The sequence below is a fragment of the Cephus cinctus genome, unplaced genomic scaffold, assembly GCF_000341935.2.
Source record: "Cephus cinctus unplaced genomic scaffold, Ccin1 Ccin1_scaffold0597, whole genome shotgun sequence".
Taxonomy (NCBI): domain Eukaryota; kingdom Metazoa; phylum Arthropoda; class Insecta; order Hymenoptera; family Cephidae; genus Cephus; species Cephus cinctus.
The window spans coordinates 354921-370441 of record NW_014333243.1 but is presented as its reverse complement, the minus strand read 5'-3'; the positions used below and the strand labels follow the sequence as shown (position 1 = coordinate 370441).

The 15521-nt window shown below is 37.2% G+C and overlaps 1 protein-coding gene across 12 annotated transcripts; it reads right to left on the bottom strand.

Moving 5' to 3' along the window:
- Positions 1–12: 12 nt before the first annotated feature.
- On the bottom strand, positions 13–14561 carry LOC107269033 (phosphatidylcholine:ceramide cholinephosphotransferase 2). Of its 12 annotated transcripts, none has more exons than XM_015742420.2 (7): positions 14335–14453; positions 13112–13336; positions 4745–5127; positions 4269–4479; positions 3619–3893; positions 3201–3376; positions 13–2890 (listed from the first exon to the last, which is right to left on the bottom strand). In XM_015742420.2, exons 2-7 carry the CDS (start codon positions 13225–13227, stop codon positions 2735–2737), a joined length of 1317 nt encoding a protein of 438 aa, XP_015597906.1. In that variant the 5' UTR covers positions 13228–13336; positions 14335–14453; the 3' UTR covers positions 13–2734. The 12 variants fall into 12 exon arrangements, with proteins under 12 accessions (XP_015597906.1, XP_015597911.1, XP_024942106.1 ...); XM_015742425.2 differs by lacking the exon at positions 14335–14453 and adding an exon at positions 11509–11701 and having other exon boundaries at positions 12814–13284; XM_025086338.1 differs by lacking the exon at positions 14335–14453 and adding an exon at positions 11509–11701 and having other exon boundaries at positions 13112–13212.
- Positions 14562–15521: the final 960 nt, after the last annotated feature.

Genomic DNA, 15521 nt, shown 5'->3' with positions numbered 1-15521 from the left:
TAACAAATGTTATTGTGTGTAAAGTATACTTAAACTTTATTACATCCAACATATGACAAACGTAATAAATATTATAAATACAGAAGTATAAAGAAAGTTCGAATATACCTCGTTTTCGTTTATCGTAATGATACAATAACAATAGCGTAGCTTATATAAATAACTATAAAAATATATGTACACGTACAGTAACAAACGGAAATTCGGTTGCGCAAAATTACCCACTCGGTGTCAACAATATACAGTGCTGGCGACTATTATTTCTCATGAATATAAAAAATGCTACCAATAAATTTCTCACGGTAAGAAAATTTTGATTCGACTTACAGAGAATCCATGTTGTAACAAAGCCCTTCGCTACTGTTATTTACAACGTATGTATACTTTACCATTTCTATCAGATCATTTTAACAATTTACCAAAAAATATCTACACGTAAAAATATAGATTTATGTACATACGCACAGATCTAGCCAAACATATGTGTACATACGAGTACTAGCATCACAGCTGTATAATGTTAGACTTCATATAATGTTTATAAACACTAACGTAATCCTTCCGACAATGGAAGAAGCATTTTTTCTCCATTTAATCGTATATAATATATATATATATATATATGCGTATATATTATATGTATATACGTATATATATATTTCCTATTGCTTACAAACTATACAGCATGTAATATGCAACACTCCCTCTGCACACGAAAAATTGTAACTCCATATTAACATTTGGATCGCTACAGCTCTAAACATTGCCTTAGTACACGTATGTATACCACGATAGAAATCATATTTTCTTCCGAAGAAATTGGGTCGTCCGATCAATGGATACACCCGTGTTTGTCAGACGGGTCGATCGCTACATGTTCATAGGAGAGTTTCCACGAGCTGCATTATCTTGTCACAATATACTTAACGATAATACAAGTATATATACGTCTATAAGAGGAATATCAACGACCGCAACAGGGCGCATCGAGTTACACAGTAACACACGGCCGAGCCCCATTCTCGCAACAGAAAGTTCGCAAAGCGTTCCAGGAATACCGGAAAACATCCACAAGCATCAATATCATTCAACCACCTTGAGCATACATGCATACGGTGACGTGCTCGTGTTTTAGGCCCGCTATCTTACGATAAAGCGTGACGCGTGGAAAAGCATATAAGAGAAAAGAGGTACCAGTACAGTCCGTTTGCGCTTTGCAAAACATCCACTTAAGAATAGGGGCTATAAGGTAGTGTGACTTAATTCGATAAGCGTATCTCGCCTGTTTTCAAGGGCAAGAAGGTCCCACGAACTCGTAACAGAGCGAAGCTGCAGGGAAGAGCGGAAAAAGCGAGAATCGAACGTCTCTTTTTTATCTGTTAATTTATAGATTAATTGGTAAACACATCGTCTTCCAGTGGAACAGTTATCCGATATCACAACAATAAAACTAAGAATAAATACCAGTAGATTTAACGAGCAGCAAAGTGATTTTGAACACGTAACTTCAACTTTCTTCGAATGCTCTTAACGTTGACGTGTAATACAAATTTTCGTGAAACTCATGGGCAGAAGGCGACCGCTATATTTTATTCCGAGAAAATTCGAGTCCACGCAAAATATAATTAAATCTCTAAAAGATCACTTGTTTCCGAGTTACGAATTTGCGCCAACGCGATGTTACGGATATCGAGTGAATTTTATTGGGACGAATTTTTTTTTAAATTTATCCCCATGAAAATCCTGCTGGATACTGCAACACGAATTCACTTATCCTGTATACTGTGAGTTTTTTTTAGAAGCTCATCCCTACTACTACATCTCCATACTACGTGTATCTTCGAGTGTTCCAAAAACCTAAAACCTTGGTCCCAGAGAAATTCCATGCACTACGATTCACCACTACGACAGGGTGGGTTTCATCAGTCTTCCCAAGTTTTGTTCATTATAATCGAATCGTCCAGGGAACATGAACGTTTCGAGGAAAATCCGCAGGGTGAAGCTAGATCAGGCTTGTGGAATCACTTGGCACGAACTAACTGGCTTCTCTTTTATGTCTTCTCCGTTACTTAAAGGGAGGAACTATATTAGAGTCGCATTTCATCGGAATAAGCCTCGTCGAGATGCTCGATGTGCACTCTAATATTCATGAATTTTATCGTTTTCATGAAAAACAGCAGAAAAAGTAGATGCTAATGAGATTTCAAAGTTAACGTTGAATATAATTTCATAGTATTACGTGAAATGTCAAATAATGAAAAAAAAGCAGGATACCCTTTATCTATCTCCTGAACCAGGAGGAAATAAAATCTATAAGACAAACAAAGATCACAATTTGCGCAATAACCCTTTTAAACAGTTCACTGCTTGCCGTCGCATTGTCTACATATTGTATTGAATTTCAATATAACGGAAAAAAATTGCTATAACAATATCGCGACAAGCTTTCGCCGTGACTGGACGACGAGTGTTACACGTATTAAGCATTTATCATTCCTACCATTCAGTGCACAGTAGAATAAAGTGAATGATGCACGTTTAGTATATTTTTTTTTCGTTTTCTTGTATGAAACTCGGTTGTTACATACCCTCAACGTCCTACGAGTAGTCAAAAGTTCGCACGCTATATGCGCGAATCTTTAAAAACTCGGGACAACTTTATATAATAAACCTAAATATATACAGCAAATATAACCCCTAGGAGGCAGGTTTCATGACGAACTTCAGGCAAGTATTAACTGTCTCTGTTGGGATGCTTGGCAAAAAATCGTCGAGGCCAGGGAAGAGGCCAGTCGTACTGTCGTGGCACAATTCCACCCACGTTTTTCTCGAAATATCGAAATATGGGAAACCACCAGAGCCGGGATAAAAGGTTGTTCGGGCCGTTTTGCTGTGAACAGACATTTTACCGAGTTCTTAACTTAGCAGTAACTCCACCTACTGACATATATTCAAGAAATGGAATTCTACAAAATAGACAGTGCGGAACAGGAAACTGATAGATCGCACGAAAGAGAATTTAATTCTTGGATTTCTTTTACATGCTAACACAGATACGAAGTAGCATCTATGAGAAATAGCCTTGAGGAAAGAAAAATTATGAGAGTAACGCTTCATTGGACGAAGGACGATCAATATCAGTGATCGTCACTGTGAAAGGACTATTCTGGTCAAACAAACAAAAAAGAACTATCACTTACCTTCAGGTGCGAATTGTTCGCCAAGGTATGATAAATGTACCATATACGGGTGGTTACGTAATACGCTATAAGAACATCCACGGTGTAGTGACCATGAGCTATGAGAACCATGATTACCCCAACAAGGGCAGTGAGTCCCGTAAGCCAATGTATAGGTTGACACCTCCTTGGAGAATCTGAAAATACAACACAGTAGAGGTTAGTCGCACGTGCCATAAAGTAAACTGACTTTTTAGCATAGATACGATCGATGAATCGCTATCTAGAATAAGAAATGACGCAAATACTTAAAATTGTGTCAATGTATGACACGCGTATTAGTGATTATACTAGAAAGAGGTCAACTACCTCCCGCCATTCGCTATTGACTTCTCTTGCACTAATGTCTGTTTTAAAATAATTCTCCATACTTCCTTACATTCTTTAATGATGAGGTAACTGAGAACGAGAACCACTGTGTGACCGCTGTAGATATAATCGCCACAGTAGGTATGTTTCCCGTTGATGGATAAACCAAATCCAGAGATCAATTGAAGGACTCTCTTCGTTACCAAAAGAGGACTCGTGTTGTTCGCTTTGGGACTGCAGAAATACGTTGTGCTAGCAACGGGCAGCACGGTCACATACATCGTGACACTCCTCATCATGTACAGCAATCCCATCAGGAGAAAGATTCGCCTGACCACAATGAATCTGGAATTAATGTACCCTTTGAAATATTTCCTTGAGTCTAAGTATTATCACTTAATCTATTTCTCCGTTAACCATACGTTTTAAGCACCGTGTTCGATAGACCGATCAACCGTAATTAAGTTAGTAGGTTAATAATCGTGAAACGACGTGACATACAATGTAAGGGCAATCATAATGAGAGCGGCCTTCAACCAGAGGTAGCGCAAATTTATAATCGATCGACGGTGTTGGAAATGATTAAATATATATTTAAAGAATTATCTTGTTGTTCGAAAGAGAATAAGTTGAGGACGCTAATCAATATATATGCGATTATTGAATTACTAATTTGATCCCATCGATTCTATTCATCCCACGTGTCAATTATACTGATACCTGTGCTTATGGAAAATAATTAAAACCATCGCAGAGTTCGATGCGATCATGATTAAAACTTCGGAGACGTTGAGGGCCCAATCTTGAGCACTAATATTATCCAGAACGACATCCGGAAGTGGACCATAGGTTGCACGATCCGGCACACGCTCGTGTACCATAGCGAGTGATGCGGTTGTTAGTATGAAGTTCACAACCATAAAGAGGAATGCTGTAACAAGTAACGGTTAAGGATTAGCCACGAGTAAAAAAATGAGAACAGAAATTAAGAGAGATATTACCATATACTCGCTAATACCAGCGTCTAACGTAATAATATTGGTGAGACAAAAGAAAGTCGAGTGCATAAAACAACAAAAATTAGGAAAGATCAGTGACCGTACAATGAAAATGGGAACAGCATCAGACACCACAGAGAATGAAGATTAAGGTCCTCTAATAGAGAGGCTTATAAGACAAATCGCTTTTGAACTCACCTAAAAAAGTTTTCCACTTCTCCTTGGGGAACCGAGGTTCTTCCCGTAATGGCGGAGGGATATCGAGCTTCACGATGCCACTTCCAGATCCGTTTGGTATCCCCGGATGTCTTACATGGCCGAGACTATCAATTTTGTCGTCCTCGTCGTCCTCGTAATAGTCTGAACTGGAGCCAACTCCATTCCACTTGTCCTTGTTCTTAGCTGGTGCACCGGGAAGCAAAGGTTGCCGCTGATAAACGTCACTGGACTGTGCCATTCCACTGGTGCTTCCATCAACTGCTGCTTCAATGTCTCTTTCGTGTCCGTCTCCACTGCCCAATGGTCGGTCGAAACTTCCGTAATCGCTATGCAGACTCGTTGCCTTGGGGTCCAATACCATCCTGCAAACAGTACCTATTTCCGTTAGGTCACTACGATCTGGTCAGGTAGCGAAGACAAGCGAAAGTTCAGGTCAATCCCTAATTCCCTGAGGGATAAAAACCTTAGCAAGAAGGTCCTGAACAAATAGTACTTTCTTAATCCTGGGACGCATGACCTGCAAATCCGAAAGGAACCACCCAAATTTCTTGTACGAGAAGGCTGAACTCAAACTCGACCATTGATATTTCTCTTGTAATTATTCCAAGTACATGGCAATCGACAGGTTTCCAGGCATCGAGCGTTCATGCCGTGGACAGTTCCACAATACTGTGGATTTAGTTTTTTTTTAGACAATCGCTCGATTATTCAACAGCTATTGCGATATTTCAATCAGAAGATTTTACTTAACGAACCAAGACGGTTCAACGATGGATCGAAGAACATTCTCCGTGTCTTTGCCATTGTCCGTGTAATTCATACATATTTTGCGTTACCAGCATTTTATAAATTATGACCTGAATGTTGTGTTACAAAAAGAAAACACTAAACCGATTGAAGTCAGGGTGATACTTTAACTGCTGTATAAAAAGTATCAATTATACGTGTTGGATCTCATAATAAATTTACCAGAGCATATTAAAAGCCATCTTGGCTAAGATTAAAAGTTTTCTAATCTCCTTGAAAAATTGCGTCTATAAAAAGCAAAATGTTATTAACAGAAAATTAAACTGATGAACATTGAAGGCGCGTCAGTAACAGTTTAATTAAATATTATTACGGACTTGTCAAGGCGTCGTTAAAAATAATTCCCAGAGTTGGACCGCTCAAGCAGAAAACATAAGAAGCACATCGAGACGACGAGGATTGAAAGAAGAAAGAGTAACGCTTAAAAAAGACCCCTGCAATTAACAAAAAGAAGCCGGAGGGGTATTTCGAAGTATAAAATTAAAGACTTGGTGAAAGTTAAATTGAGGCCGATAGAAAATTATAAAACCAAGGTCCACGAGTGTATCTGCAACTTCACCGATCAACACATTCAAATCCAATCCCAAGCACGATACACACAACGAAAGTAATTCGCATGCATTAAATACGAGAAAACACCCGATCTAATCGCAATGCTCTTTCATAAAAGAAATAAACTCTAAGTCGACTTAATACCATGTACAATTCAATCGCTCATTGAATTCATAAGAATCAAGAAACACAAGCAAGTAAATCATATGCGACAGCAGACTTTCGCTCCCTATTGTCAAATTTAAAAAAAATAGTGAATATCAAAGTATCAAAATTCCATTTCTCACATTACAATCCCACTGAACAAACCTCTCCCCCGGGTTAGTTTTAACATTGTCTTTAAACAGTCAAAGGGTATTATACATCCAACAAGAAGCTAACGAAGCGAATAGTGATCTGAATGCATGTCGAATATTTTCCAGTCTCAAACACGTTATCGGCCATAACAGCTCGATTGCAACAGGTGAACGAGAACATAGTACTACAGCCATGACTGTACGAGAGCATGCAAGTTGTGGTTGGTATGATATCCAACTGACACACGAGTTCCCGTTGCACGTAACCCACTATCAGAAACCGGTCGCAGCTCGGCTTATCTTCTTCGTTAGCCGCTACAGCGCCATATGCGAACAGTACTAATTCGACCTCGTCGGTAAAGTTCGAGAAACGAGAGAGAGGCATAATCATAATTTCATTTATTATATTTTCACGCTTCTTTTACATGAAATCCTATAATAGATGGATACCCTTGAGCAGAGTATTATCAAAGGGAAGTGATAACGGACGTAGCGCAGTTTCATTATCTCTTAGAGGCTCGACCACGACTCTAGCCGCCGCTCGCATATGCCACTGACGTCTTAAACTTACCGTTGCTAAAACTTCCGCGCTATGCAAGTCTGCCCATAGCGGTTTCATGAAACATTAATGAACCACCGGAAATGCGAATTTTCAAATGCGACTGAACGCACGTTAACACGAGAGTATCGTTAAGAGCAAGAACGAAAGGCGGTGCTTACGCGAAGGAGAACCTGGGTGAAGCTCGCCCCCTTGCCCCCTTTTTTAATAAATTGAACATTTTAACCGTTATTCGAGATTGTTTCAAAGTTGTGCCAGAAAAACTTGTTCAGAGGCAGTAACTATTGAAAAACGTGAAATCCTCCTTTTGTCGAAAATCGTATTTTTGAAAATTATTCCAGGTTGTTCTAGTTCTTTTCTAATATTGTTCCAAAAGGGGAAGGTTATATATGTAATCATTCACCTAGAAAACGCGAAAAAAAGGCCACTTTCTTCGCCACTTTCATCCTTGATTAATCCACTTGATTCCTATTAAACTACGCGCTCCATATTCTATAATTTAATTTCTCATAATCACTTTTCTACTGTGATTTTTTATTATCACGTGCCATCTATAAATAAAAGTCTTTTAAAGTGGGACGAAATTCCTAAGGCTTTTTCAATATAAAGTACGAAACGCGGATAAAATTGCACCATTTTACAAGTGAGTTAACTTCTCAAATGATTTTAAATAGCTTATCGTTTATCAACCACGTGGTTAACCTTAAAAGAATAATTTTAACGTTAACCTTCGTCTGCCACAATGCTATCATTCAAATTCATATACTATTGATTCGAAATACTGTTATGAAATTCCAGCACCACTGAATTTCTTTTACTCTTTCAAGTATCTCAACCAAACTTCAGAACAATGTTGTTAAGAATGAGAACAACTCGGAATAATTTTGAAAAATTACTGTCTCCGAACAAGTTTTTGTGATACAACTTTGGAACAATTTGAAACAAATGTAAAACTATCTGAAACTATCGTTACATTTTAAATGTTTTAAAAAAAGGGGAGCTAAAATCACACGCGTCGAAGAAGAGCACTAGAACTGAAGTTACGTTCAAGAAGTTCAGCTGATATGCTTGACAAGAGAGATAAGAGATGATCACTTCCATCTCTTTCGTCAGATAACAGTGAAAGTTAAATAATCTAAATCTTAGATCCTTCGTGTATCTATATATAGTATTATCATTGTGTACATAACACTAACCGTACCATCGACCGATAATTTGACCGTTTTGGAGCCAAATATACGTTTATAAAAAGTTGCCGGTATGATTAGTGTTAATACTGGAGTAAGGATGACGAATTCACGATGCTTTTAGAAATCAAAACGAAACTATCACAACCGACGTGGAACGGACGCTTTCGTCAGGTAGGTATCTCGAAATCTAAATTGTTATTTTACGCCCGTTACTGAGTGGCACGGAGTTTCATACTATCGCACGTCATGAAAAGGTTGGCATCTTCAAAGAATGAATAAATTCACAAATTGACATGTTTACACCAATAAGTTATTAAATGAAAACAAAAATCTATCATGAAAAGAAGAGTCGATATCCAACGCCAAATAACATCCAGGTGCAAGCTTATTATGAATATAAGCGTAAAAGAGTCCCCTGAACAAAAAGTAAGTCCTCGGTGGTAACTACATGTGTGAAGTGCACAATTACTTTTTTAAACTTTATCTTTCACCTATACGTACATACAAAATTTGGAATAACGTGTCGACATTCGGATTACCCTACTGCACGAGTAAAATATCCTGTTTAATATATCCTTACGGTTCTATACAGTACCAAGAATGATAACAGAGCAACATTCACAAGTCTCCTGCTGTGCCTGCCTTAAAAAGCACAAGGCGAACAGTCAAGAGTCAAAGATTAGTAATGACTAATATTACTAATCATTTGAAAGGAAGCCTTCATCAACGATATCTAACGCTTGAGCCAAAAGTTCGTATATTTTCGTTACGCAGCGTGGTCACGTGACTAGGAGTTTTTAGAATCGTGACATGAATCGCGAAGCTAAAAACAAAACAAAAATAGCGAAATCTTTTGGCAGTAGAAGAGCAGACCAATGTTTGATGAAACGTCAGGGACACACGATGTTAATATCTACGTTATGAAATATAAAGCATAACCAGTAATTCGACTAATAACCACTTGAGTCGTACGAGTTTCGCGAACATTCCATCGAGTCGATGGAAGTACATTCAGTGCCATAATTTACGAACAAAAGTGCTTTCGCATTCAAAAGGTAGGTTAAAAGCTTTGAGGAATACTGTACGAGTTACACATTCATTTATTTAAATGCGATACTAAAGCTATTCCTTGACCAATCGTCGATAATACGTTAGTATCACGTATTGCTTCTACGCCAGACGTTCTTATTTCCTTTCCTGGCAACAAATGTTATTTTGTGAACCAACCAATCTATAGATTCTTAAGACGATCATGATCATTTGAAACCCATGACTCACGTTAAGCGTCACCGCGAAACTGAATTTGTGATAATTCGCAACGTTCCTAATGGGACGACAGTCATATCCTTGTAAGACTCTACTACCTTTGCTGTAAATTTACAGGACTTATGTTTCATATTCTAAAGAGCTTATAACGTATACGTTACGCATACGTTGCTTTGTTACTTCACGCAAGTATACGGAATATTATAAACTGTCAATCGGACATCCTACTATCATCATATACGTGGTATCGTTATTAATTCATCGGCAGACAACCGAAATTTCGTAACATTACCAAACTCGCAAGGATAGTCAACCGTATTTCTTAAATATTTAAAAGTTCATTACATTTTTTTTTTTTTGAGGGAATAGCAGCAGCTGTCATAAAGATAATACTTCAAGTTATACTGTTTTTCAGTTCTTTACTAATTATTAAACTTTTTGAAATGACAAATCACTCTGTTTCTCGTTTTCTTGTTGAAGCTGCTATAATTTCGAATTCTCCAGTGCGTAGAATAAAATAAAATTGACCGATAATCAGTGATTATTAACAGCAATGAGAATGGCAGATATGCACGCGAAAGGAGTATAAATCAAGAGTAATACATAAAACAATGATCAATATATTTATTATTTATTAACAAAAAAATAAAAATAAAAGACAGTATATGCAATCTGCGACATACCTCACAAGTTCACGGGAAAAGACGCTAACAGTTTTAAATGCCGTACATAAAGATTAAAAGTGTATAAGAAAAACATCCTCGTAAAAGCTCAACCATCTCAACAGTCTCAACCTTAGGTAGGACCATTAAGCTTTTCAAGTACACTGCACCAACACCTATGAATTGACCTCTCAGCGAATTAGTTAATTCTCCAAAGATTTAAGACGTTACCACGAGGTCAATTGTCAACAAGACTCAGCATTATCCTACAATTTGGAGCACATCAATGAATACAAGGTGTAACGATTTGCACTGTCACTTATATATTTATGAAAAAAAAGCATCGATAATCGATACAATGAATTTGGCTTCGTTCAGAGCCGTTTAAATGAAGAAAAAGATAATTCGTAGTCTGTCTAATCAAGGATAACGATCTAGAGAAAAGGGGAAAGAAGAGAAAAAAAATGAGGACAAAAATGCGTGACAAATGATCCACACAATCGAAAAGCATAAACATCCGAAGTCCTTCAATTTATTCACTTACACATCCACCATGAAGATAGTCTGTATGTCTTGCATGTTGCCGGCTAGCAAAACTACGAGAATGTATCTCGCGTCCCACGAAAAGAAAAGATCGTTAATACGGCGAGTGCAAAATATTACTATGAGCCCGACGCGCACGATGAACAGAACCAACACGGCAAATGTCGGAGGTATCCCGGCTCATAGCGCAGCCGATAGGTTCGCCGGCGAACGGCGAACAGTAGACTAACCGCAGTAGATTCAATTTGTCAAGATCAAGTGAAAGGCCAAATTAGCGGGCGCAAGGCCTCGTACGGTACAGCCCCGAAAATAACGCAGAGACGTCCATTACCGATGAGAACGTAGTACAAACTCGCCCCCTGATTGGAATAACAACAAGATTCTGAGGAGTCGTACTTAGGAAAGGATAGCTTATTCTAATCTCTTTTATCTTATCTTGGCTTGCGTCGTACATTGAATATTGCGGCGCTGTTCTCGATACTCTCTATATGGTTTTACAGATACCCACAACATATTTGGCAACTCGCGATACTAATGACTTGTCATCAGTTTTAAAGTTTCCCGTTGGGAACTACCATTTGATGTAAAAAACAAGAATCTGTGCGTATTTGAAGCTCTTAAATCTATGCCTACTATTGGTAAAAATACGTTTGTTTCTAATGTAGGATAGTATTAAGTACGAATTAGGTACTATGACAAAGTAGTAGGTTGTGTTACGATAACAAGGTCGACTATTATCCATCAATATAGATATATGAGCATTCCGATACAGAGGTTCAATTGAAAAAAATACGTTAGAACATAAATTTTCCAAGCACTATTATGAGTCGCATCTTTATAGCAGCACTGCCATTGGAGTTCTACTCACATTATGGAAGGTTCCCATTACTGCTGTACTTAATACGTTGTTAGCATTTACAGACCATTAACTTTATCACTCCTTATAGTAAAAGCATTTGTGGGGATAAACAAATGAGTTAGATGCAAGTACAAGTACTATAAAATATTTGTGTCCTTAGTTCTTCTGCGACATCTTTCATCTTACATTATACTCTCCTGCCCTGAATATACAAAACATGTACAAGTATGGACCTGATAAATTCTTTATAAAACTAATAAATTATAGATCAATGTGAGCTTTATACTGCTGTATACATTTCATGGTATGAATTATAGACAGAATGTGGTATAGTCTAACTAGGTTTCCTGATATATTGTAGATAAATGGAAACTTCTGGAATAGCATTCGTGTTCAGTGAATCACACAAGTGTTCATTGTTAAATGATCATATAAGAATACTTGTAATAACTTCACTGTGAATGTATATATTTGTGAAATGACATTTAACCAAGAATCAATATACAACTCTATTCTAAATTTGTTTGCATTAATTATAGAAATGTATTTGTCTTATCCATCTAAAACAAAGATAAGACAAGCACATTTTAATCATTACACAATGATACACATAAATTAGATATAAATTTTGAAAACGATAAGATGATATCATAATACTTGAGTATACAACATTTAGATTTAACAATCTAACCATTAAAGTTAGAATGCTTCTTGATATACACTCACAGATATGAGATAAACATGCTCAATAAACAATTATATTATCTAGGTAGTGGGTAATTATTGGAAATAGCTCATGGAATTTCTCAGCATACTTCGAGGAGATTTATCCTGAATTAGAACTGAAATCAACTTATTAACTCGATTGCAAATTCACAAGCATTAAAGCAACGAACTGCATTTAACATAATAGTCTCCCTCGAGTATTCAAGTACTGAGTCTCCTCGTGCTTACAGATTTAATATCAATAACATAGTGAAAATACTAATACTGATACCTGTTAATTAGGCTTCCCCATACCTTGTTAAAGCAGTGGGCAATTCGACCTTGACAGGTAGCCTTAATTTATGCATTTTACTCACACTTATACGCGCACTACTAAATATATCACTACTTTATCACTATTGCGAAATCTTCCAAATCTACTTGAGAGCAAATAAGAACTGTGATAACATAACCAAGTATCCCTTTCACGACGTCACACTCAGTTTTGTTTGTGACACGAAAGATGAGGAGACACGAGGAGCCTCAAGTGAAATTGAGGGATTTAACGACTAGAAATATTGAATGACGGTAAATGACGGAAGAACTAACCAACTAAATCAGAGCAAATGGATTATATTGTATGAACACTTTTTCTACGGCAAGCATTTCTTTCGAGGCTGTTATTTTTCTGCGTATGGATCAGGATCGGATCTATCACGCAAACTCATATTATGAAACACGAATCACTGAACATGTCCAAGTTCCACTAAACTTTGCTGTTTCGTATGACGTCGTATGCACAGATTTATACATACATTAAGTATACAACAGTACTAACTCACGATGACTCTCAGTCTCTCGAAATCGAGAAAAGTGACACTTAAAAAAAATAAATATGGCCGCTCACGTTTCGCGAAGTAGAGAGAGGAGGACAGAGTGGGAGGAAAAGAGCGGCCAAAGCAAGAGAATGGAGCGATGATGGTTGCGTTCTGACGTCGAGAGTACTGGTATCGCTCCGTTCATACGCCATTCTGTTCCACTTTATCTGGTTCTCAGAAGACTTGGGTAGCTTAGGGCTGACACGCATGTCAGCGATGGCCGAGTACACGTGAACCCCTTCGTATTCGAGAACCTAGAATCGTTTAAACGTTTGAGATTTGACGTAAACAGATGGATAGGACGAACTCTTCTTTATCGACAACCGACGTTGGCGGTCGATTTGAACACATTTATCGGTTCTAACCATCTTTTCCTCATAGAATAAAGATCAGATTTGATTTCAGTGATCCTACCATTAATTATTAATTTGACTTGGGAACAAATTATATAATAAATAATTGTGAATCAAATGGTATTTCTGATGGCCGAAAAAGAAGTCGGTATTTATTTTTCTACTTATACGTAGTAATATGATATCATTTTATCGGCAGATTTCTATGACAGCATTTGATAAAGATGTATAATTTGATACAATGATAATATTTGTACTGTTTATCGTTTTTAACGATTGAGACGTAATGATGCCTTCATATTGAATTTAAAAAATTTGGAAATTATTATTCTGATAGTTTTAATATTATATTACTGCTCCTTATCTAGCAATTAACTACTGTTTCTTTATTAATAGCAAATTTAAACATAGATAGAAAGTAAATAGGTCCTTTTCAACAATGTGTTGTATGCATTCACAGGAATGCAACGGTGTCAAATCGATATTAGATTTGGAACTATGTTGAAATTGTATTGTACCAGACTTAAACGATAAAATATGACAATTTAAACAAATTTTCAAGCGTGTATTTTTATGCTACCTGTCTGTTGCCATACTTTTATTAAATAATTAAAGTACTTGTTAATCTACTATATTTGAAACATTCATAATATTACTATAAGAAGTATATATACAAGCGCATAATAATATACAAGAAACGTTTATTTTACAATAATTTAATTCCAATATACTTCGTTAGCTATATAAGCATAGTTTTAAAGCTTACATCTCAAGAATTACATCAGCAGATTTCCGTGAAAGTTTTCCACATTCCCAGAAGCACTACATAAGTATGTAGCTACGAACCATTCAGTCAAAACAAATTGTCATAGGTTTCTTAAAAGCTCATTCGTACTTACCTAAGTAGTGCTTTCCTCCAACAGTAATCCGTTTCAATGACGAGCAACTGTAATTTCATCATATACGTAGACGTAACCCAAGGCATGTAAAACTTTTTCGGGCACTCCTATTGGTGCCTGTGTCAACACTTAACTCTTAATATTGTCCCGTAACACGAAACCCTTTTTGGGGACACAGTGTATCCACGATAAACACGTCGACCTAATTCCCTATATTTTCGTATTGATTAATTAAAACCACCCGATGAAAGCACCACATATATCAACCAACTCCAACAAGCTTTTAAACATTTCAAAACTATTCAGAATATCTTTCCTTTCAAATGCCTTGATCTTTATTCAATGTATTTTATTTGAAAGAAAACAGCCAAGAAACGTTAACCCCAAAAGCTTCTTTCAAAGCGGAACCGCGATATGACCAAGATAAAAATAACGATACACGCACTAATCTTAATAAATTAACCTCTATATTTTTTAAGTCTTGACGCGAGTCACTCAAACGAATATAAATCTCTTAGTTTTCGGTTGGGGAAGTGAATGTATTGATGATTTCAGGTTTGATTCTCATTTTCGACTGTACATTAGCTACCCGGCCTACTGGTTGCTCACATCCTCGGGTCGGATGTTGGAATAGAATTCGGGCAGTGAATGAACCGGATTCGCAAAATCGCGACTCGGAAGCTTTGTAACAGAATAGGTAGTCAAGCTGTCAGGGGATAAAGGGAGTAAAGCGCAAGCGCATATTCATGGATCGCGCGCTTGCACGCGCCTCGCGCACCAACCGTCTTTACGAGCGGCGAAAGCTCAACTATCATGCTCAACCTCTGAGGATGACGTCATCGGAAAACCCATTCAGGAACGTTCGACACCTACGCAAGGTACGTATCCCTAAGGCCAAGGACCTTGTTTACGTATTCCGTACCGTGGAATTTCGAAATATCCTGAGCATTGACAATAAGTTTAAGTAGTTTTAGTTTTATGGCTTTCGCCGATAGAATTTTTATTAAAACTCATGGCTATCGGATGGATGCTGCATCTAATTTCAGCGTACCTTCAACGTTTCACAAACATTCCAATCTGCATCAATTGACCGACTGATCAATTAAAAATCTTAAATTAGCTGAATCAAGTGTTACGGAACAACGAACACGAGTAATTAAGAACTGCCTGAAACATGGCACTTGAGT

What these genes read in the sequence shown, in the direction of transcription:
- LOC107269033 (XM_015742420.2), bottom strand. Translation starts at nt 13,227, where the DNA reads ATGAACGGAGCGATACCAGTACTCTCGACGTCAGAACGCAACCATCAT. An exon ending in GAAGTGGAAAACTTTTTTAG is followed by an intron (nt 4,480 to 4,744) that starts GTGAGTTCAAAA and finishes TACTTGTTACAG; the next exon opens with CATTCCTCTTTATGGTTGTG. An exon ending in CGAACAATTCGCACCTGAAG is followed by an intron (nt 2,891 to 3,200) that starts GTAAGTGATAGT and finishes GTCTGTTCACAG; the next exon opens with CAAAACGGCCCGAACAACCT.